This window comes from Copidosoma floridanum, unplaced genomic scaffold, assembly GCF_036245765.1.
Source record: "Copidosoma floridanum isolate Cflo_tuat_1 unplaced genomic scaffold, Cflo_Japanese_pri ptg000027l, whole genome shotgun sequence".
Classification (NCBI taxonomy): Eukaryota; Metazoa; Arthropoda; class Insecta; order Hymenoptera; family Encyrtidae; genus Copidosoma; species Copidosoma floridanum.
In genome coordinates this window covers 463,687-486,883 of record NW_028321904.1, presented here as the reverse complement: position 1 = coordinate 486,883, position 23,197 = coordinate 463,687, and the positions used below count along the sequence as shown (strand labels likewise).

General features: G+C 35.5%; 2 protein-coding genes across 3 annotated transcripts in view; one reads left to right on the top strand and one right to left on the bottom strand.

The window, feature by feature from the left end:
• Positions 1–273: 273 nt before the first annotated feature.
• Positions 274–2,645, bottom strand: LOC149373748 (uncharacterized). Its single transcript, XM_089595747.1, has 4 exons — positions 1,527–2,645; positions 995–1,093; positions 506–549; positions 274–417 (listed from the first exon to the last, which is right to left on the bottom strand). Exons 1-4 carry the CDS (start codon positions 2,638–2,640, stop codon positions 274–276), a joined length of 1,401 nt encoding a protein of 466 aa, XP_089451873.1. The 5' UTR covers positions 2,641–2,645.
• A 9,420-nt stretch (positions 2,646–12,065) lies between these two features.
• pll (serine/threonine-protein kinase pelle) overlaps positions 12,066–23,197 on the top strand; it is a 97,723-nt gene continuing 86,591 nt past the window's right edge. Inside the window, exon 1 of one of the 2 annotated variants that reach the window (XM_089595681.1) lies at positions 12,066–12,362. The gene's annotated coding sequence lies outside the window, so the exon portion shown is untranslated. Of the gene's footprint in view, positions 12,525–23,197 lie in introns of both variants that reach the window. The other variant, XM_014356897.2, reaches the window with a different exon arrangement.

Sequence of the window (23,197 nt, the reverse complement as noted above, 5' to 3'; positions counted from 1 at the left end):
TTTTTCGTTTTTTTCTCTTCTTTTGTCTCTAATGTACACAGTTAAATTTTCAGTTGCACTATTAATTAAATATTTTCTTTCTTCTTTGGATTTGTTTTTGGTTTTCAAGTAGTCGTCATATAAACCTAAAAATTAGTATTTAGTAATTCATGGAAAACAGATGTATTTTACGCAACGCTGCTTCTTAAATCAAGATTATGCTGACCTAGATATTGATTTAGTTTAAATGGACAACTCAATTGTATTCTCTTATCCCCTACATTATTTTTTTTTTCATTTCTTTACATCAAGGCATATGTATGCAATTTGTTTCCTCCAAATATAATATGCTATTTCACGTAAAAACTTATCACAGCCTTTTTTTTGCGACAGCTCCCATGATTTCTCACCAACGAAAATATTTCTTCCTATATGTACCTGTAAAATTAGTTAATATTTTTTACGTAGTTACATTGGTTTGTAATTGTAAAAAAAACTATGGTACGCTATATAACAATCAAAATACCTTTTTCTGCACTACAGCATATAATTCAAAATTATCTACCTGTTCTGTAAAAATTAAGACAGAAATTTTAGGTAGACTGTAATTCTGCTGTAAAGTTGAAAAGTAGCAAAAAAAGTTTCGAAATAAATCTTATAAATTGTATAATTAAACATCACACATCTGCTTTTTCTAATAACTTTTTAATTTTTATAATTTTCACTATGGAATTATTACACCTTTCTTGTAACTCCTGTTCTCGGAGACATTCTCCTAATAAATTGTTATACATTAAGAAACAAAATTCGCTAGCTGTTAGCATACTTCTTCTAAACTCTAGTAAGTTTCAAGAAAAGTAAAAAAATCTCGAATTCTACCTTATAAATGCATTATTCAAGAAATATGTGTTCTTGATAAAAATTGATTATTTTTAATTAAACACACACACAACATTAATCGATAAAATTTTTAATATTAAACTATAGTTATATTTTTATGTATTTGACACTTTACCTGGAGCAAAAAGTAGTCTTTCTTGGCGGTAAGATTTATAGAGTTTTCTTTTGTACTTTTTCAAATATATAAAGTATTGTGCAAACTCATCGTCAGACTCTGTGGAAACAAATAAAATTATAATTTGATGTAGGAGTTAAGATAAGTGATCTGTTGGGGGTGAGGCAGGAAAATGACGTATACGAAAGTATTTAACATTTTCCATGATAAAACTCTATATGCAGAGCTCCTTTTGATGTATACGTCCAATAGTTGCATTGGCTCAGTATACATAGCAAGGTTAGGTATACATAGCAAGGTTAGGTATACTGAGCCAATGCAACTATTGGACGTATGCATCAAAAGGAGGTCTGCATATAGAGTTTTATCATGGAAAATGTTAAATACTTTTGTATACGTCATTTTTCTGCCTTACCCCCAACAGATCACTTATCTTAACTCCTATATCATATGACAGTGAGGGTGCTTTAACTAATTAAATGTAGAAATTATAATTTATTTAAATCAATAAACATTTGTATAACTGCTTTACCATCAGAACTCGACGATGACATAGAGACTGATTCATTTGCTTCATGAGATCTAGCTTGAAAAGATATGGTATGCTGATTTCCTGAGCCATTACGTATAGGACTTCGAGATGTTGTAGGAATTCGCGAGGTACGTCGAGACCTTGATCTAGTCGTTAATGGAGTTTGTGATCTGGAGCGAGTTGGTGAAGGAGATCCAGATCGTGTGTGAGCTTGCAAAGGTGTTCGAGATCTTGAATGAGTTGGCGATGGAGTTCGTGATCTGGAGCGAGTTGGTGAAGGAGATTTAGATTGTGTGTGAGTTTGCAAAGGTGTTCGAGATCTTGAATGAGTTGGCGATGGAGTTCGTGATCTGGAGCGAGTTGGCGATGAAGTTCGTGATCTGGAACGAGTTGGTGAAGGAGATCCAGATCGTGTGTGAGTTTGCAATGGTGTTCGAGATCTTGAGCGATTTGGCGATGAAGTTCGTGATCTGGAGCGAGTTGGTGAAGGAGATTTAGATTGTGTGTGAGTTTGCAAAGGTGTTCGAGATCTTGAATGAGTTGGAGATGGAGTTCGTGATCTGGAACGAGTTGGTGAGGGAGATCCAGATTGTAAAGGAGTTTGCAAGAGACGTTGAGATATATATCGAGTTGGCAATGAAGTTTGAGGTCTAGAGCGACTTGGTGAGGGAGATCCAGATTGAAAGCAACTTTCTGAGGGATGTTGAGATCTGGAGCGAGTTGGAGTTAGAGTTCGAGATCTTGAAAGAGTCGGTAAAAGAGGTTGAGAACTTGAGCAAGTTAACGCAAAAGTTTGAGATTTTGATAGAGTTGGTAAAGGAGATCGAGATTTTGATCGAGTATGCTGCGGGCTAAAAGATTTTGTTACATCATTATTCGAAAGACTGCCACGTTTTGAGTGGGAATGTGAGGAATGTTGCAATTCAAACTGAAAGCGAGAGACTTGCTCATCATTCGAGTTTTTGTACCTTAAAGATTCTGGTGATAGAGAGGATGAGTAACGCAGTGCAGGAATTTTTCGTTTCTTACGGAAAGGTAACTGGTCTTTTACGGAATTTTCCAAGCAACTAGAAGACGTGTTCGGTTGTGTTACGCGCTTCAATCTGATAGTCATTTGTCTTTTAAATAAGTTTTGTATACGTAACGAAGATTTTTTCGTTTGCAACTCATTGTTAAGAATTTTTAATGGCGACCTTATAGATTTTTGACACCTTTCAAATTCTGAAAGTATTCAAATTTTTCTTTAAACGGTTACAATACAGTTTAAGCACGAGGTTTATCAGAGTTTTATAGTTTTGAAAATCTTACCATTTTCTTTTACGTTTTCTTTATCATTTTTCAAACTTATGTGTTTGGAACCTTTTTTTCTTTCATTTTTCTTGTCGTTACGATAACTCTCATGTTTATCACAGTTATCCTCCGTGTCAGCTTCGCAAATTTCTGTATTATTATCAATATAATTTGTATCACCATCGTCATCAATACTAAGTGGTTGTCTAAACATTTTCAAGTTTTTTTGATAGTATTTATTTACAATGTTCCTTGAATTTTCGTTATTGGACTTTTCTTTATCTGTTTTAAGTTGTTTCTGCAAACAAATAATCTCATATTTTTTTGATGCACAATATAAAAAGAAAACATGTCAAACCACAATTTTTGAAGTGTTGCAAAATTGCAGTCTGAATTACGTTACAAAAAACATTTTTTTTTTTTTTTTCATGTAATGTTAAGGGAATGTCTTAATTTCTTTGTTATTAACATTTTATTCAAAATCAAAAATTATAGTGAACGATTTTAATTTTGGAATAATCGTATTTTAACGATTTAGATTTTGATATGCTTCCTTATGAAACTTGATATTGATATGATTGATACTTTAAAGAAAATTATTATTAAAAAGTTGCGTTAATATTTAGATTTAATGGTGACAGGAAAACTAAAAACCACAATGCCTACACCGCTAAAAAAAGTTAGCTAATAAATCAGCTGATTTCTTATGCCAAATCGTCAGCTGATTTTTTGACTGTGCGGAAAAATCCAAGTCCCATCAGTGTGAAAAAATACAAGTCCCGTGGGAAAATTTTTTTTTGGCCATCATCAAAACTATGCATTCTGGGACTTTTACTGTTGAATGAGTCAGGTGACGATTGTGAGTTGAAAAAATTTTTGATAACCAAAATTACAAGTTCTGTGCTCTGACAAAGTATAAGTCCCGTCAGTATGACAAAATAAAAGTCCCGACGAAATTTTTTTTTCTTTTGCCATCATCCAAACAATGCGTTTTGGGACATTCATAGTAAAATGAGATGGGTGAAAATTGAGGGGTTTAAAAAATTTTCACCTGTCACATTTTATTGTAAATGTCCCAAAATACAGACTTTTGATGTTCCTAAATGTATTTTTTTTTTCTTTGGAACTTGTATTTTTTGGCACTGAAGAGACTTAAACTTTTTTTAGCGCACGAAATTTGTAATTTTTGCTATCAAAAATTTTCCAAACCTCTCAATTTTCACCTATTTCATTTGACTGTAAATGCCCCAAAACGCATTGTTTGGATGGACAAAAAAAATGTTTCCGTCGGGTCGTCAAAAGTTTACCATTATTTTGTGGGATATACGCAATTGAAACCCAGAAAATACATTTCTTCGTAAGGATCCATGTTAAACTATGAAACCAGTGAATATTAAAATTTTGCTTTCTAGGAATCCTAGCCTTCCAAAAATTTAACCGAGTTCTTAATAGGCAATAATTCAGCTGTGTGGTAAGTTTTATGAATATCTCATCATTATTTTTGTTTGGGATATAACTACCTTCAACTTTTCTCAGCGCACGGAACTTGTTATTTTGCCAAAAATTTTTGAAACCTCTCGATTTTTATCTCTCTCAATATACTGTCAATGCCCCAGAACGCATAGTTTCGATAATGTCAAAAAAATATTTTCGCCTGCACTTGTTTTTTTTCGCGATGATGGAAGTTAATTTTTTTCAGCGCACGGAACTTAAAAATTTTTGCCATCAAAAATTTTCAAATCTCCTAATTGTCACCTGTCTCATTCTACTCTAAATGTTCCTAAATGCAGATTTTTGATGTTCGTAACGTAATTTTTTTTCTTTGGGACTTGTATTTTTTCGCACTGACGGGACTTGAACTTCTTTTAGAGCCCACAGAACTGCCCTCGGAAACCTCTCGATTTTCACCTCTCTTATTATGCTGTAAATATCTCAGAACGCATAGTGTCAATACTGGCGAAAAAAAATTTTTCCGTCTACACTTGCATTTTTTGCACTGATAGGACTTATATTTTTTCAGCGACTGAACTTGTATTTTTGCTACCGAAAATTTTCCAAATCTCTTAATTGTTACCCGTCTCATTTTACTGTAAATGTCCTAAATTGCAGATTTTTGATGTTCGTAAGTGTATGTTTTTTTGGGACTTGTATTTTTCTCACTGACGGAACTTAAACTTTTTTCAGTGCACGGAACTTGTAATTTGTGCTATCGAAAATTTTGCAAATCTCTTAAATTTCACCTATCTTATTTAACTGTAAATATCCCAAAACGTATTGTTTGATGATGGCGAAAGAAAAATTTTTTTCGTCGCACTGACGGGACTTTTTTAGCGTATACGAAACTTGTCATTTTGGCTATCGAAAAATTTTCAATATGTTTTCAGGGCACGGGACTTGTAATTTTGGCTATCGAAGAATATTCAATACTTTTTCAGCGCACAGAACATGCAGTTTTAGCTATTGAAAAATTTTTTAAACTCATAATGGTCACATATCTCATTCTACTGTATAAGTCCCAGAATGCATAGTTTTGATGATGGCCAAAAAAAAAATTTTCCCTTGGAACTTGTATTTTTTCACTCTGATGGGACTTGTATTTTTTCTCACAGTCAAAAAATCAGCTGACGATTTGGCATCAAAAATCAGCTGATTTATCAGCTGACAAATCAGCTGATTTGAGCAGCGATAGAATGATAAATGGGGCGTTCTGATTTTGAGCCCGGAAAACTATATCACGAGATAAAGCTCATCAAAAGCTCTCGAAAAGCTATTTACAAAATTTGGATTCGATGGATAATTAACGAGATATTGTTGATTTAATAATCGATCAATTCCTCCAATCACAGAGCAGTTAGCCTCAGGAGGCGGGGCCTAAGCATTGTAGAGGGGCGACTACGCATAAACTCTTTAACGGGGAAGGTGGTAATAGGTATGCCAGGAGACAAGGTTACCGACTGCAGAGATTTGATCAGTTACCGTACCAGCGCAAAATTCCAATAGCAAGGCCAAAGTATCTTAACCAGAGATCTGATTTTTAAAGAATGATTACGCACGTCCTAGCTTATACAGTGCATATTTTTTTCTCAGTAAATTTCACAGAATAAATATTCAATTAAAATTTTTTTGAACATGCATCGCCTGATAAAAAAAACCATAATGTGAAAGGGTCTCATGCGTGAGGCTCGAATACTCAGTAAAACTCTTGATCTTTTAACGTTAAACTACTTGGAAATGAAATTTTAATTTTTTAAATACTGTAAAAGAAGCTCATTTCACGCATTTACTTGGTGAAATTTTTTTATTTCATCAAACTTTTTAGTATCATTGACGAATATAAAAAAATAAAAAATAATAAATAAAATTACGATTAAACGCGTCAAGTGCGTTTATGCGGCACCCCTCTTTAACATGTAACATTTTACTGAAAAAGGATCAGCATTTGATCCATACAAAGCTCTATCAATCCAAAAATAAAAAGTATTTTAAAAAAGCAAGAAAATCTCACGCGTTGAGCGCGATGGCTCAGCGCGGATGATTATGCTTGTTTTTCAATCAGCGTTTCGATAGGTCTTGAACCTCTTGGTCACTGTAGTACCACATAACGAATAAATGGGAAAAAAATTAAAAATACCGTGCATCGAGCTTGTTTATTTCATCGCAAAGCTCTTACGTTGATCGCATTATTATCTAAGATGACAACGTAATTAATTTAAATTCCTCCAACGTCCTCAGCATTAAAAAATAAAGTAGGCGGTAAGGTTCAGTATGGTAAGCGTGTTAGATAGGCAGAAGCCCTAATTTTTATTTTTATTTACCTTTTTTTTTTAATCTTTAAAGCAACATCTACTAAATTTTGATACTGCTTTAAGATAAAAATAAAATTTTTAGAAAAGAAAAGCGCATCTCATGCATTTACTTGGTTTAATTTATTTATCTCCTCAAACGTTATAATTTTATTAAATTCAATAAATAAAAATTAACCAATACAAACAAGATTAATCACGTCAAGTGCGTTTATGCGGCACCCCTCTTTAACATGTAACATTTTACTGAAAAAGGATCAGCATTTGATCCATACAAAGCTCTATCAATCCAAAAATAAAAAGTATTTTAAAAAAGCCAGAAAATCTCACGCGTTGAGCGCGATGGCTCAGCGCGGATGATTATGCTTGTTTTTCAATCAGCGTTTCGATAGGTCTTGAACCTCTTGGTCACTGTAGTACCACATAACGAATAATTGGGAAAAAAATTAGAAATACCGTGCATCGAGCTCGTTTATTTTATCGCAAAGCTCTTACGTTGATCGCATTATTATCTAAGATGACAACGTAATTAATTTAAATTCCTCCAACGTCCTCAGCATTAAAAAATAAAGTAGGCGGTAAGGTTCAGTATGGTAAGCGTGTTAGATAGGCAGAAGCCCTAATTTTTATTTTTATTTACCTTTTTTTTTTAATCTTTAAAGCAACATCTACTAAATTTTGATACTGCTTTAAGATAAAAATAAAATTTTTAGAAAAGAAAAGCGCATCTCATGCATTTACTTGGTTTAATTTATTTATCTCCTTAAACGTTTTAATTTTATTAAATTCAATAAATAAAGATTAACCAATACAAACAAGATTAACCGCGTCAAGTGCGTTTATGTGGCACCCCTCTTTAATGTGTAACATTTTACTGAAAAAGGATCAGCATTTGATCCATACAAAGCTCTATCAATCCAAAAATAAAAAGTATTTTAAAAAAGCAAGAAAATCTCACGCGTTGAGCGCGATGGCTCAGCGTGGATGATTATGCTTGTTTTTCAATCAGCATTTCGATAGGTCTTGAACCTCTTGGTCACTGTTATTTTTATAAGATTTTTTTTCCGTCACACTTTTTCCAGGCTTCGGACTGGCAGTATATTGTTAAATATTTCTGGCGTGTTTAAAAAAAAATTAATCCCATTGCTGGTCCTACAAGACTCTTCGACTGCCTTATTATTTCTCTCCCCGTAAAGCTGCAACAGGTCGTAAAAAATCATTTCAATTGTCTGCAAAATAGTTACAATAACATTTTTAATTTTCTTATACCTTTACAACAACTGTTCGATGTATGGATCAAATGCTGATCCTTTTTCAGTAAAATGTTACACGTTAAAGAGGGGTGCCACATAAACGCACTTGACGCGGTTAATCTTGTTTGTATTGGTTAATTTTTATTTATTGAATTTAATAAAATTATAACGTTTGAGGAGATAAATAAATTAAACCAAGTAAATGCATGAGATGCGCTTTTCTTTTCTAAAAATTTTATTTTTATCTTAAAGCAGTATCAAAATTTAGTAGATGTTGCTTTAAAGATTAAAAAAAAAAAGGTAAATAAAAATAAAAATTAGGGCTTCTGCCTATCTAACACGCTTACCATACTGAACCTTACCGCCTACTTTATTTTTTAATGCTGAGGACGTTGGAGGAATTTAAATTAATTACGTTGTCATCTTAGATAATAATGCGATCAACGTAAGAGCTTTGCGATGAAATAAACGAGCTCGATGCACGGTATTTCTAATTTTTTTCCCATTTATTCGTTATGTGGTACTACAGTGACCAAGAGGTTCAAGACCTATCGAAACGCTGATTGAAAAACAAGCATAATTATCCGCGCTGAGCCATCGCGCTCAACGCGTGAGATTTTCTTGCTTTTTTAAAATACTTTTTATTTTTGGATTGATAGAGCTTTGTATGGATCAAATGCTGATCCTTTTTCAGTAAAATGTTACATGTTAAAGAGGGGTGCCGCATAAACGCACTTGACGTGATTAATCTTGTTTGTATTGGTTAATTTTTATTTATTGAATTTAATAAAATTATAACGTTTATGGAGATAAATAAATTAAACCAAGTAAGTGCATGAGATGCGCTTATCTTTTCTAAAAATTTTATTTTTATCTTAAAGCAGTATCAAAATTTAGTAGATGTTGCTTTAAAGATTAAAAAAAAAAAGGTAAATAAAAATAAAAATTAGGGCTTCTGCCTATCTAACACGCTTACCATACTGAACCTTGCCGCCTACTTTATTTTTTAATGCTGAGGACGTTGGAGGAATTTAAATTAATTACGTTGTCATCTTAGATAATAATGCGATCAACGTAAGAGCTTTGCGATGAAATAAACGGGCTCAATGCACGGTATTTCTAATTTTTTTCCCATTTATTCGTTATGTGGTACTACAGTGACCAAGAGGTTCAAGACCTATCGAAACGCTGATTGAAAAACAAGCATAATCATCCGCGCTGAGCCATCGCGCTCAACGCGTGAGATTTTCTTGCTTTTTTAAAATACTTTTTATTTTTGGATTGATAGAGCTTTGTATGGATCAAATGCTGATCCTTTTTCAGTAAAATGTTACACGTCAAAGAGGGGTGCCGCATAAACGCACTTGACGCGATTAATCTTGTTTGTATTGGTTAATTTTTATTTATTGAATTTAATAAAATTATAACGTTTGAGGAGATAAATAAATTAAACCAAGTAAATGCATGAGATGCGCTTTTCTTTTTTAAAAATTTTATTTTTATCTTAAAGCAGTATCAAAATTTAGTAGATGTTGCTTTAAAGATTAAAAAAAAAAAGGTAAATAAAAATAAAAATTAGGGCTTCTGCCTATCTAACACGCTTACCATACTGAACCTTACCGCCTACTTTATTTTTTAATGCTGAGGACGTTGGAGGAATTTAAATTAATTACGTTGTCATCTTAGATAATAATGCGATCAACGTAAGAGCTTTGCGATGAAATAAACGAGCTCGATGCACGGTATTTCTAATTTTTTTCCCATTTATTCGTTATGTGGTACTACAGTGACCAAGAGGTTCAAGACCTATCGAAACGCTGATTGAAAAACAAGCATAATTATCCGCGCTGAGCCATCGCGCTCAACGCGTGAGATTTTCTTGCTTTTTTAAAATACTTTTTATTTTTGGATTGATAGAGCTTTGTATGGATCAAATGCTGATCCTTTTTCAGTAAAATGTTACATGTTAAAGAGGTTTGCCGCATAAACGCACTTGACGCGTTTAATCGTAATTTTATTTATTATTTTTTATTTTTTTATATTCGTCAATGATACTAAAAAGTTTGATGAAATAAAAAAATTTCACCAAGTAAATGCGTGAAATGAGCTTCTTTTACAGTATTTAAAAAATTAAAATTTCATTTCCAAGTAGTTTAACGTTAAAAGATCAAGAGTTTTACTGAGTATTCGAGCCTCACGCATGAGACCCTTTCACATTATGATTTTTTTTATCAGGCGATGCATGTTCAAAAAAATTTTAATTGAATATTTATTCTGTGAAATTTACTGAAAAAAAATATGCACTGTATAAGCTAGGACGTGCGTAATCATTCTTTAAAAATCAGATCTCTGGTTAAGATACTTTGGCCTTGCTATTGGAATTTTGCGCTGGTACGGTAACTGATCAAATCTCTGCAGTCGGTAACCTTGTCTCCTGGCATACCTATTACCACCTTCCCCGTTAAAGAGTTTATGCGTAGTCGCCCCTCTACAATGCTTAGGCCCCGCCTCCTGAGGCTAACTGCTCTGTGATTGGAGGAATTGATCGATTATTAAATCAACAATATCTCGTTAATTATCCATCGAATCCAAATTTTGTAAAGAGCTTTTCGAGAGCTTTTGATGAGCTTTATCTCGTGATATAGTTTTCCGGGCTCAAAATCAGAACGCCCTGTATGGGCCGACTAGAGAACAACCCTCAAAAACAAATACGGGGTTTTCTGAGAGACCACTCTGCTTTTTCTTTTTAAATAGTCATTTTGTTACAATTTATTGTGTAAACATCTACAAAACATCAGCTTTATAATACTTTCATAGGTAAAAAAAAAAATTAAGTGCTGATGTGATTACTTTATGTGACAGCCGTCATAGCTTTTTCTCCGAGCTTACCAAAGTAGCTTGAGCGTGGCGCTGATGGCTAAAGTTCAAATCCCAGTTAGTCAGAGCAATGACGCGTCAATTATCTCAAAAATGTAAACCGTGTGGCGTTTGGTTTCAATGTTCTTAGCATTATTTCCAAACTTTTGTACGTTTTAACCTTTGCTCCGAAATCTGCAGGAACAGAGATGTGGATCGATAAAAAACACGATTTTTTTTCACTTGTAAACTAAACAAAACAAGGGCTTATTAAAACTTTATGTACGTTTAGTATGCCAAAATTTTTTTGCCATACAAAATGTCCCGGCAGTTTTTGGATTGTGAATTAAAAAAAAAAAGAAAAAAACAATTTATCACCAATAAATCGCTTCAAATTTGCAGCAATTATTATTCACTGTCCCCTTATTGTGCAAGAAAATTTCCATGCGTTTTTTAGAAGTCAATTGTTTAAGCTTTTGAAAAATGACATTTTCGTATTCTTGTAAACAAAATCCTGCAAAATATATTAAGCATTCTTTAAAACGTTTGGCACCGTCGTTATAGCTTTCTGGGGTCTTGATAAGTAACTCATATTTATGCCACACATTTTCAATAAAATTATAATTATATTACGATTATCACTACAATTGTACCCCTTACAATTATAATTAACGTCAAGGAAACTTTCCCTCGGCTACTGAAATTTGACAGTACGGGGGAGGTGGGTTCGGGGTAAAATTTCATTCAAAACGTACGGCATTGATATGAGTTACTTATCAAGATTCTAGAAAGCTATAATCACGTTGCCAGAGGTTTTAAACAATGTTTAATATATTTTGCAGGATTTTTTTACAAAACTACGAAATTGTCATTTTTCGAAAGCTTAAACAATTAATTTCTAAAAATCGGCGGAACAAAAACGCATGGGAATTTTCTTGCGCAATAAGAAGACGGCAAATAACAATTTCTAGAAATTTGAAGCAGTTTACAGGTGATTAATTTTTTTCTTTTTTTTTTCAATTTACTATCCAAAAGCCGCCTAAGCATTTCGTATGGCAAAAAAATTTTGGCACACAAATCGTACATAAAATTTTAAGAACCCCTTGTTTTGTTAAGTTTACAAGTGAAAAAAAACGTGTTTTTTATCGATCCATATGTCGGTTCCTGCAGATTACGCAGCATATGTTACAGTTTACAAAAGTTTTAAAATAATGCCAAGAACATTGAAACCAAACGCCATACGGTTTACATGTTTAAGATGATTAACGCGTCATTGCTCTGACTATACATGCCATACCTTATCAAAATTATTCAAAAACTTGTCGTCAGCGCTTGAGTGTAATAAAGTATAATTTGCATTGTAAGAGTTGTACTTATGTCCGTATGAACTTTGAAAAGTCTCAAATCCTACTTTTCGCCAAGTAAATTAACATATGCTCCGTTAGACTAATTATTCATTCTTTTAAGTGATGATGACGAGTTCTCAAGCAATCGATAGTATTGCGCATATATCGAATGCCACGATTGAACAAAAAAAAAAAAATACTTCCAACCCTTGGGCCTCAGCCTCAGCTTTTTGACATCATCTTGCCACCACCGAAGTACTGAATCATTTCAAAATTTTGAAAGAAAAAGTGAGATACCCTTTTACATACAATTAGATACGTTAGTCTATTAATAATCATATTTTCATTACATTTAAAATGTAATATGGAAGCTGTTCATAATGATGTGACATGCGAGTGTCTTGCAACACAGTAGCATTCGTTTCAATTAAACGAGACTGCACATCACAGGTGCGTTATTACAACAGTTATGCCATTAACACAGCTATACGTAGTTTGATTCAGGTGCTGTGTTATTTTTAGAAAAAAATAGAGATTTTCTTTTTACTAGTGACAACCAGATTTCTTTAACAATTGTTTTTTTATTGTTCTGCCTGTACAGTTTTATATTATTCTTTCATAAACTCAAACAATAGCGTTCCCATAGCTACTACTTTTTTGTGTCGCAATTGAGAAAAGTTCAGCTGCCACTCAAGTATTTGGAGGTTTTATTGGCTGTACAAGTTAAATTTTACCTTGCTGATACTTGTTAAGGTTAAATTATGATGCTGAAACTAGCAGACAAATTCCAACAGTGATACCGTCAAATAACAAATTCTACTTGGGGTACCCTTAAAACTATACCAGATACCTTTCTAACTTAGTTAAATAGAAGGGGATATCTACTTAAGTTTTAAGGGTACTGAAGGTAGAATTTATCATTTCACAGTATCGCTGCTATAATTTGTCTGCTAGTTTCAGCTTCATGTTAATGTTGATGAAAAATTTAGATGCTTTACTGCTAAAGTTACATGAAAGCCAAACCAAATCAATTTGCGACTTGAGTAATGGGTTTAAGGTTATAATCTATCTCACAGAGTAAATCAAATGAATTTCTACCTTACAGTCACTAGCTTTTCTTACTACAAGCATATATATATCAAGTTCGATCCCAATTCCAAAGTGTAAAACTAACATGTGTTGGATGTAAAATTGATAAATTATAACTTTGAACAAAAAACCATATTTTCATTTAAAAAACTTGAGAAATTAATAAAAAAACGTACACAATTGCCAACAAATTGTCTATTCACAATTCAAAGAAAAAGTCTCCATAAAAGGTATGTTAATCCTCTTTTAAGTTTTATGGCTCAGTAGATTCTGAATCAATAACTTTTTGCTGAATAGTTGTACGCATACGAATTTGCCTGGATAAAAGGAACAGTTTCTACACATACTTTGACATTTATAAGTAGTAAAAACTACAAGTTTCAACTGTAGCCTGTTAAACCAAAGATGTACATATACTTAATTGTGAACATTGATTACAAGTACAAATAAACTCACTAATAGTATGTTGAAGAAAATGGAAAAATTACTTGTTAAAATTATTAAAAATATTTTAAATAAATGTGTAATCATAATTCAAAACGCTTCATAAAGGTACTTCTCAATAATTTTCGTTTACAATGTTTTAAAACTTATTACTAGAGAGACGTTGTTAATCAGCAGGTTGTGCACTTATAGAGATAATATTATAGAGCAGGAGAGCTGGCTGTAGGAGCATAACAGCGTAAAAAGAAAAAATGTTGTGTGGGTCTTCCATCTCTCTCTTCTCTCTTCACTGATTGGCTGTTGTCATAGAGAAATTTTATAAGAACTTTGAAAAATTTTGCAAGAGGTCTGCACTTCCATTTACCTGCGACGTATCAGATGGCAAGGAACATTTTTTTGAGTGTTTGCCGTGCATTAAAAGACTAAATGCTTGGGAGTCATCGACAAGCTATAAGCCTGGTATAAGCAAAGAAATTTTAAAGCATGTCTCTTTTGTAGTTGAAAAAAACTTAAAAAATAAAAAGCACTTAGTATTCAATGTTACGTTCGATGAGATTGTTGTAAATGAGGCTTGAGGTGTCAGAGACTTTAGAAGTCTACAATATACTTGAACGGCTTCGTAAAAAAGAGATACTCAATCAGCTGAAACGAAGAGCGATGATTGGCAACCCTATAGCATCTATGGAATATAAGAAGCTCAGAGAGATGCTGGAAGAGCACGCAAGAGAAAGAGTGACGAAGAGGAACGAGTGGGAAAATTTCAAGGAAATAATTAAAAGAGACAAGGAATTAGGAGAAGCCAAGAGAAAAGCGGAGGAAGCCAAAAAGTTGCAAAAAAACGCAAAAAAAGGGATGAAGAAAATAAGCTAAAAGAAGTTCTGAAAGAGCAAGAGAGAAAGAGAGCACCTACTAAAAATAACCAAGCAAGGGAACAAAGCTCTTATAAGGTCCGCACAAGAAAGCTCAATGCTATTAAAATTCAGGTAAGCCCTGACATAATTTTTCGACCACCAATGATAATTTGGGACCTCCAGATATAGATTCATCTTTAATAAGCTCCTCCAATTACTAAACGTTGAATTATGAAATTTCTAACACATTATACGAAACCTTGAGTCTGTTAAAAAATTCAATTGAAACGAACAAAAATAGTTATATGTCATAGTTTCGGTCGTCACTTGATGAAAATTTAAATCCATTTTGAAATAAATAAAGAACGAGTTTATAATTAATTCTTCACAATTTATCACTAATTACGGGTGTTACAATTGTTTATAAACCTCTGTGTCTGAGGAAGGTACAGCGTACCAAAACAATTGTAACACCCATATTTAGTAATAAATTCTGAAGATTTACTTATAAACTCGTTCTTCATTTATTTCAAAATAAAAGTAATTATGTTTAGAGAAATCATAATTTGAACCGTAAATCTGATTTGAACATTTGGTATAATAAATTAAAACCGGGAATTAGGTTATAAGGAATTAATTGATGTAATTGACCTGATGGTAAAATTATCTTTAAACATTGATGAGATTGAAAGAAGTAAGAGGAAAATAATTGTAAGGGAAATAATTATTAACCACATTGATGCTACTTGTCACAAACTGATTATAAATATTACAGAACCAAAAAAATTTTAGAACAAATAAAAGAAGCAATAAGGATTGAAAATAACGTGAATCACATGGCAGTCAGAAAGAGGCTTTACGAATTACTGATGAGATAAAATGTGATCGTAGCAGAATTTTTTCGCAAGTTTTAATAATATAATTAGAGAATACGAGTGTAGTAGTAAATCAATACCTTTGACGGACTTGGAGAAATGTTCTACATTCCTTCAATCAGTTAGTAATAATCTGTAATGCCAAATATTACTGTCCATAGTATTTGTTCTAATTTTATATTTATATATATATATAATTGTGCAATCAACAAATTTAATGTTAAGAGTGGTTGTACACTCACATATGCTGAATACGTTTAATATATATATAGTCTGCCGACTTGTCATGCGCACACCTAAGTATCACATCTATAGTTTGTCTATAAGAATCAGCTCTACGACTCGCACGACGTGTTCAGTTCTATCGTGCTTGCCTGTAACGTGAGCTGACAGTAGTTTGCCCTAATAAACTTGTACCTGTAATTAACTAAAACGCTTCTAGTTAATTACCCTTATGTCCGACCCTTCCCAGTCTCATTTAGCGCCCTATTATTAATAACAGGTTATGGGCCCAGGACCAGTGTGAGACAACGCAAGGAAGAGTAAGTGTATGTGCCGAAAGTTTGTGCAAGGGTGTGGAACAAGTGAAAAAGCTCGCACGTGAAAAGCAGTGTTATCACAAGTAAGGCAAAATGGTGGAAAAAGCCACGCTCTTGGCTATTGATAGACTGAAGGGTCGTGAAAATTACACTACGTGGATAGTGGCCATGCGTGCATATCTACAATTAGAAGAATTGTGGGAAACAGTTGAAGCACCCACGAACGGTCAAATTTCCACAGACACCAAAAAAGTTACGAAAGCCATAGCGAGGCTTACTTAAGCAATAGACCCACTGTTATATACGCACATTGATGGAGCAACGACTGCAAAGGAACTATAAGATAAGCTCGCGCGTGCTTTTGCGGATGATGGGCTCACCAGACGGGTGAATCTCCTTATCGCATTAACGTCAAAGAAGCTCCATGATTGTGCAACAGTAGAAGAATATATAAGCACTATTATATCGTGCGCCCACAAGTTAAAGGGAGCCGGATTACCTGTACCAGACGAATGGCTCGGGATTATTCTGTTGGTAGGTCTACCAGAAGAATATAAACCTATGATAATGGCATTGGAGAGCTGTGGCAAAGAGATAACCTCTGATTTTGTAAAAACAAAATTATTACAAGAGGTTAAGATGATTGATACGGACAGTGCTACTAACCTTCAAGGGTATTTTTCAAGTGGCAAGAAGAAAAAATTTCGTCAAAGTCGACAGGTACAACAGCCAAGAAGTGCAAAACATATAAAGTGCTTTAATTGCAATGACCTTGGCCACTATGCTAAGGACTGTCCGTTGCCTTCCAAGAGGTCAAATCGCGGTTTTAGTGCTGAATTAGAAGAGGACAAGTATAGTGATTCAGACAACGACAGTTCCGAAGTCTGTGCATTTAACGCATCGCATAATAAAAGGTACGTGGCAGAATGGCTGATAGATTCAGCAGCATCAGGCCACATGTGCAATGATGCTAAATTTTTCTGCGAACTACAAACAGTGCAAAAGGGGAACATCTCAGTTTATAACAATAGTAAACTTCGAGTTCTCGGAACTGGTCGAGTCAACTTATCAGTTGAAAAAGACGGTAAAGTAATCAAAGTTGTGCTCAGCGAAGTTTTGTACGTGCCTGGCGTGGCAACAAATTTAATATCAGTTGGTGCCTTGGCGCGCGAAGGCCACGAGTCAAGATTCGTTGGCAATAAGTGCTATGTTAACCACAAGGAGAGACAACCCTTGTTTTCGGGCACACAATTGAGTAATTGTCTATATACGTTGGACGCTACAAAACCCTCTAGAAGTGTACACCAATCGACATCTAAACAAGTAAGTTGTGTAGCAGAAGATCGGCATCTTTGGCACAGAAGGCTCGGCCATATGAATGAGCAGTATATGAACATACTCAAAAGTGACAGCAGCAACGGCATCAATTACACTTGTAAAGGAAAGCTGGATCAGTGTCACGGGTGCAATTCAGGCAAAACAATCAAGCATTTCCAACAAAATAAAAAAAGAGCAGCTCAAAAATTGGAGCTAATACACAGTGACGTATGCCAGATCTCAGACACATCACTAGGAGGAGCAAAATACTTTATAACGTTCTTGGATGATAACAGCAGACATTTATTCACATTTTTTTGAAGTCAAAGTCTGAAGTGCCAAAAACTGTCAAATATTTTATTAAATTTGTAGAAAGGCAAACTGGAGCTGAACTTAAAACACTCAGGAGCGATAATGGGCGTGAGTACGTTAATGAAGAACTCCAGAGTTACTTCAAGGATGCCGGTATCAGACATGAGACCACGGTACCCTATAACCCTCAGCAGAACGGCAGAGCGGAACGTGTCAACCGAACCTTGCTTGAAAAGGCAAAGTGCATGCTTACCGATAGCAACCTGGATAAGAAGTTTTGGGCTAAGGCGGTGGCAACGTCTACTTACCTACATAACCGTTCGCCCAAAAGAGTTCTACAAAAAAACACCTTATAAACTGTGCACTGGCTCAAAACCAAATTTGAGCCATTTACGGGTCTTTGGGTGTAGGGCGTATGCGTTGCTGCCAAATCAGCAAAGAACAAAAATGAAACCTAACACCAAGCAATGTATCTTTGTTGGATACCCTCCAAATCAGGCAGGTTATAGGTTGTGGGACCCTGCTACCAACAAAATGCTGGTCGCTCAAAACGTTAAGTTTGTGGAACCAGAAAGTCCAGCAAGCAGCAATCATCAAATTTTGCTGCCATACCCAAGTGACTTGGACCTACACGAGGACCAGCATCAATCTAAGGAGGTGGATCCAACTTCTGAAGAGTCTTCTAGTGAAGGTACCATGAATGTCACTGCCCAATTTAAAGAACTGCGACCTTCCAGAACCAAGAAAGCTCCCAAGAGATATGATGACTATGTGGTTTATGCGGCAGTGGTGAATAATGATGAACCAGCTAGCTATCAAGAAGCAGTCACAGGACCCGAAAAAAAGCAATGGTCAGAGGCAATGGCAAAAAAAATCATGTCTATACATAAAAATAACACATGAACTCTGACTGATCTGCCAAAAGACCGTAAGCCAATCGGAACCAAGTGGGTTTATAAGAAGAAGATTGACAAGGACGGTAAATCGTTTTATAAGGCGAGACTTTCACGTGGGAACTGTGGAGTTTTGGGGTGTAAGGGGATTGAATACACGTGGAAGAAAGTATATGTTCGTTTATTAGAGTCTCAAAGCGAGAGCAGTCGCATGCGTGGCGTTAGGTTCGGAGGCTGATCGGAGAGAGAGAGCGGGAGAGCTGATAACGCTCTGGCCCGCCGCCGAAAGGTGATCATCATACTCTGTATCCGCTGCTCATGCGCCGTGAGAGGTGAGTCTTGGGCGCGAACTTACAGAGGTTCTAGATACTGTATGTCTCACGTCCGAGGCCACGCGGTCATCGTCCTCGATGGCCATACTAGTTTGTGTGTGCGAGTATATTTGTGTTATGTTGTCTGTGAATTATTTGTGTATACATAATTGTTCTTGTTTGCGCTGCTCTCTTTACATTATTTTTGTATAATTATATTCTTTGTATAGTTATTATTTATTTAATTATTCTTAATATTTTTTAATTTTTATTTATTTATTTATTTATTTATTTATTTTTTTTAATCTGTACACATCTTATGTATAACCCTTTTTATTACATCGTCGGTTTCAATGATCATCGCGGATTGGTTGTTAACTGAGCTGGTAGTCTTCTGCCTTCTGATCCTACCCGCTCGCCCAGTAGCACTTGTACCTCTCGTGCATTAACCATGGCCCTCTGGGTTGACAAGTCTTGTAGTACTGAGTTGGTGTTTCCGCGGTTCCTCTCCCGTCCACCTGTAATCATTCTCAAACCTTTAAGTATTATTGGACCCCCCCATTTTAAAAATCCAAAAGATCCGGCTGCCACTCCTAGTGCTATTTCCGTTGCCAACAATGCGTATTCCTTCCAATTTGAGAATTCCTCCTTTGTTTGTACTAACTCGTGTGCCCGTTGGAGTATATCCGCTAGCTTAGTACCTGTTTTTATCCTATCGTCAAGTCCGTGCTCCTGGTTATCGAGTTCCTGTAGTCCGTCTCTTTTTATCACTGCTTCCATTAATTCCAATAACATACCTCCTTCAGTCCCTTTCACCTTTTGTAGTATATCCTTCAAGTTTAGACTTGCGCTTTCAAGCTTCATTATGCGATTTTCACCTTCCTCTTGTCCTGGATCCAGTCTTGTATCCGATGCTTGAGCTATACAGTCCCTTGCTAAGCTGACTACCCCAGAATCCACCACCGTCAGTGTCTTGTGTTCGGTATGTTCACACTGTATGTGGACTTTGTCCTTTCTTGTGGTGGTAAAGGCATGTTGGTTTTTAGCATGGAGACGTGTCCAAAATGTGCCCTTTAACTTGGCTAATATTATCGGACATTCTTCTGGTTTCTTCACTGCAATCCCCAATATGATACGTATCTCACAGGGGTGGTCCTCTTCGACTTCCTGTGTTGGCTCCATTTGTGTGCATATTCGTGTTTTTCCTAGTCTTTTACATAGTCTTATCACCTCTTGCGGGATTGGCGTAAATCTTTTCTCACTAACACTGCTCGCTATGTATTTGTATGTTGGCTGCAAATATGCCACTAAATCCGTAGTATTTAAGCCTTTTTGTTCCACTGGCAATAATGATATCGTAAGAAGGTCCAATTTTTCTTTCGTAACCAGTGGTATCCGTATGTAATATATTATTCTGCCGTTAAATGCCATGGTCGTTATTTCTGAGATTTCTCTAATTTCTTCTTCTGTAGTTATATTTTCGCTTACTGGGAACTGTAGATCTGGTCTCAGCTGCTCTGCCAAAATTTTTGCTTCCAAAATCGCTCTCAATGCCGCATCTGGTATATGTGTCGTTCCCCGACCCGCCAAGTATATTATGTCCACCGTTGTTCCAAATTTTGTTAAGAGTTTCTCGGCTAAGTGTTCAAATTCGCCCACCATTTCTGTAACTCTGTCATAATTGCCGAAGTACTCTGCAAAATTTTTTAAACCTTCCTCCTTTATTCTTCCAGCTTTATCTTTAAACGTTTTTATATCTTGAAGGTATCTTTCATGGTTTCCATATGTTATGATTCTAATTTGTTCCGTTAAGTACTTAGTTGTTTCCATTGTGTTAGTCGGGATCGCCTCTACTAGCGTTTGTATTTTCTCTTTTTCCGCGTCAGTCACACCCCCCTGCAGCGCCCGCACCGTCTTGCTTTGATCATCGATCTTTTGGCCTACTACTGTTCTATATGCCTCTTTTACCCTATCTAAGGCCCTTGGGACTTTTCCTGCCGTGTACTCTACTTGTTCTATACATTCGTGTTCCTTTTTTATCGTCACCCTGCACTTCCATTTTGCTTGCTTTTTCGCGTCTAAAAACGAATTTACCTCCTCGACAACGTCATTCCAATCTACATACCATATCATTTTCCAAGTTGATGCGACTGCTTGGACTGGGCCCAAGCTCTCCACCAATATTCCAGGGTTTGTTTCAATTTCCTCTATCTCTCCAGGTTGCTGTGTCACTGGCATGGTTCCAGCCCTGAAACATAAGATTTGTATTTGTTTTGTCCATACCGTTTTGATTGCTGATCTCGTAAGTCGTCCGAAGGCCACGCTTATGAGAGAAGTATACTATTTTGGTCTTGTTGTTTCTGATGTCTCGTTTTTTTTTTTTATTTTTTTTTTTATTTTATTTTTTTTTTTTTTTTTTTATTTGCTTCTTACTCTTATGCGATTTGTTTTTGTTATCCTGCTTTATTCCCCGAGTTTCCTATTATCTAACAATTGGGTTTTTATAACGCATGCTTTCTTGATTTTGTCCACGTGTGTAATTCTTGTTTCATGGCCACGTTTTAGTTTTATATTGTGGTTTTTGTAATTTATTCCTACGATTTAGTATGGTCCTTCGTAGTGATCCTCATATTTCTTTCTCGGCTCTTTACGAGCATAGACCATTTCCCCTTCCATGAAAAATCTTGTGTTCAATTTTTTGTCGTAATAATATTTGGACCTGTACTTCGCTTGAACTTGATTCATGGCTGCTATTGTCCTTAGCCGCGTCATTGTTTTTATTACGTCTTCTACATATTCATCATACGTTTGTTCATTCATTGTTTTCTTGAAGCTAGATGGAATTCTGGCTGAGTAGCCCAGCAATACTTCTTGAGGTGCTATCCCCGTTGCTGAGTGTTTTGTCAAATTGTAAGCGCACATGCACATGCCCAAATGATCGTCCCAAAAGTCATCTTCATTTACGTACGCCTTTAAATATTCCGTTAATGTATGATGCATTCGTTCTATTGCGCCGTTACTCTGTGGATGGAAGGCTGTTGTTCCCATTTTGTCTATTTTAAATACCCTTGCGAACTCTTCCAACAGTTTGTTTTGGAAATGTGCCCCTCTGTCTGACAGCATTTTCTCTGGGGCGCCAAAGTATGCAATTACTCTGTTTAAAAGTGCTTTTGCTGTTTCTAACGCCGTCGCTCTCTTTACTGGTACAAGAATTATATATTTCGTGAGCCAGTCCTGAATTGACAATATGTGACTATTGCCATGAGCCGATGGTTTGTTTATCGGGCCATAAAAATCAATTGAAATTTTTTCAAATGGCCTAGCTGGTGTATCTGTTACGACCAGAGCCTGTTTTGTTCTTACTCTAACAAGTTTCTTAGATTGGCATGATTCACAACCTAACACGATCTGACGTACGTCCAGTCGCATATTTTGCCAGTAATAGTCTTTCGCAATTTTGTTGTAAGTCTGTTTCATACCTCTGTGGCCTCCTACCGATGACTCGTGGTATTCTTTGAGTACATCAAATCGTTGCTCCACTGGTGGTACTACTAAATTATTCAAGTACAACACTGCCGATATTTTTGTGTTTTCGAAGGTGTTTTCAAATTGCTCTGCGAAATAGTCCCACTGTGATACGCTTAGTATTGCTAGATCTCGTATAATACCTACTGACGTCAACTTGTTAAACAACATGAGCTGTTTTGAAGACGATATGCATTTCTAAATATCCGATTTTAATCCCGCACTGTCTAAGTGCTCTTTCACGTATAACTGCATTACTGATACTTTTCTTGCTCTAGATAGGAAGACCTCTCCAACCCTCCTATTTTCTTTATTTATGGCTGTTGGATTTATATAACCTCTCTCGTGAAGCGCGTCTATGGCTTCTGTGTCCGGCATATTTTCTGTTATTGTACAGAAGGCTAAGTTGTCAATGTATCTAAATGGATGTTCATTTATTTTCTTAAGCCTTTGGAATGGTGGTATATCCTTATCTTCCTCTGGCTTCCAGGGTGGTTTTTGTACTGGTAGTCGTGTCCTGCAAGCTCTGTATCCATCTAAACCTGGTATACTTATATTGATTTCGCCATCGTCTGTGCTTTCGGCATTATCACCTGCCACCATGTTCGCATTAAGTAACTCCTTTCCATTTTCATTATCGCTAACTTCTTTTTCGTGACTTTCATTGTTTACGTCGTCATCTGATATTTTTGGTGTTTCTTGTTCCGCTATTGGGCTAGGCTCATCCGGTGGTTCCGGTGAAGGTGGTGGTGGATTGCGCTTCTTTGGTATTCGTTTTTCTTTTGATCCAGAATCTGACTCCTCACTCGCCTCGTGATCTGTTTTGTTGTCTTCTTTTGTTTTCTTATTAACTCTACCCTTGATTTTCTGTCTCGTATATGGGAACTTGTTTTTATTCCTTTTCCTCAATGTTGCTCGTCTCGCCCCTCGTACTATCTTACTGTCTTCATCACTTGAATTTTTGTAT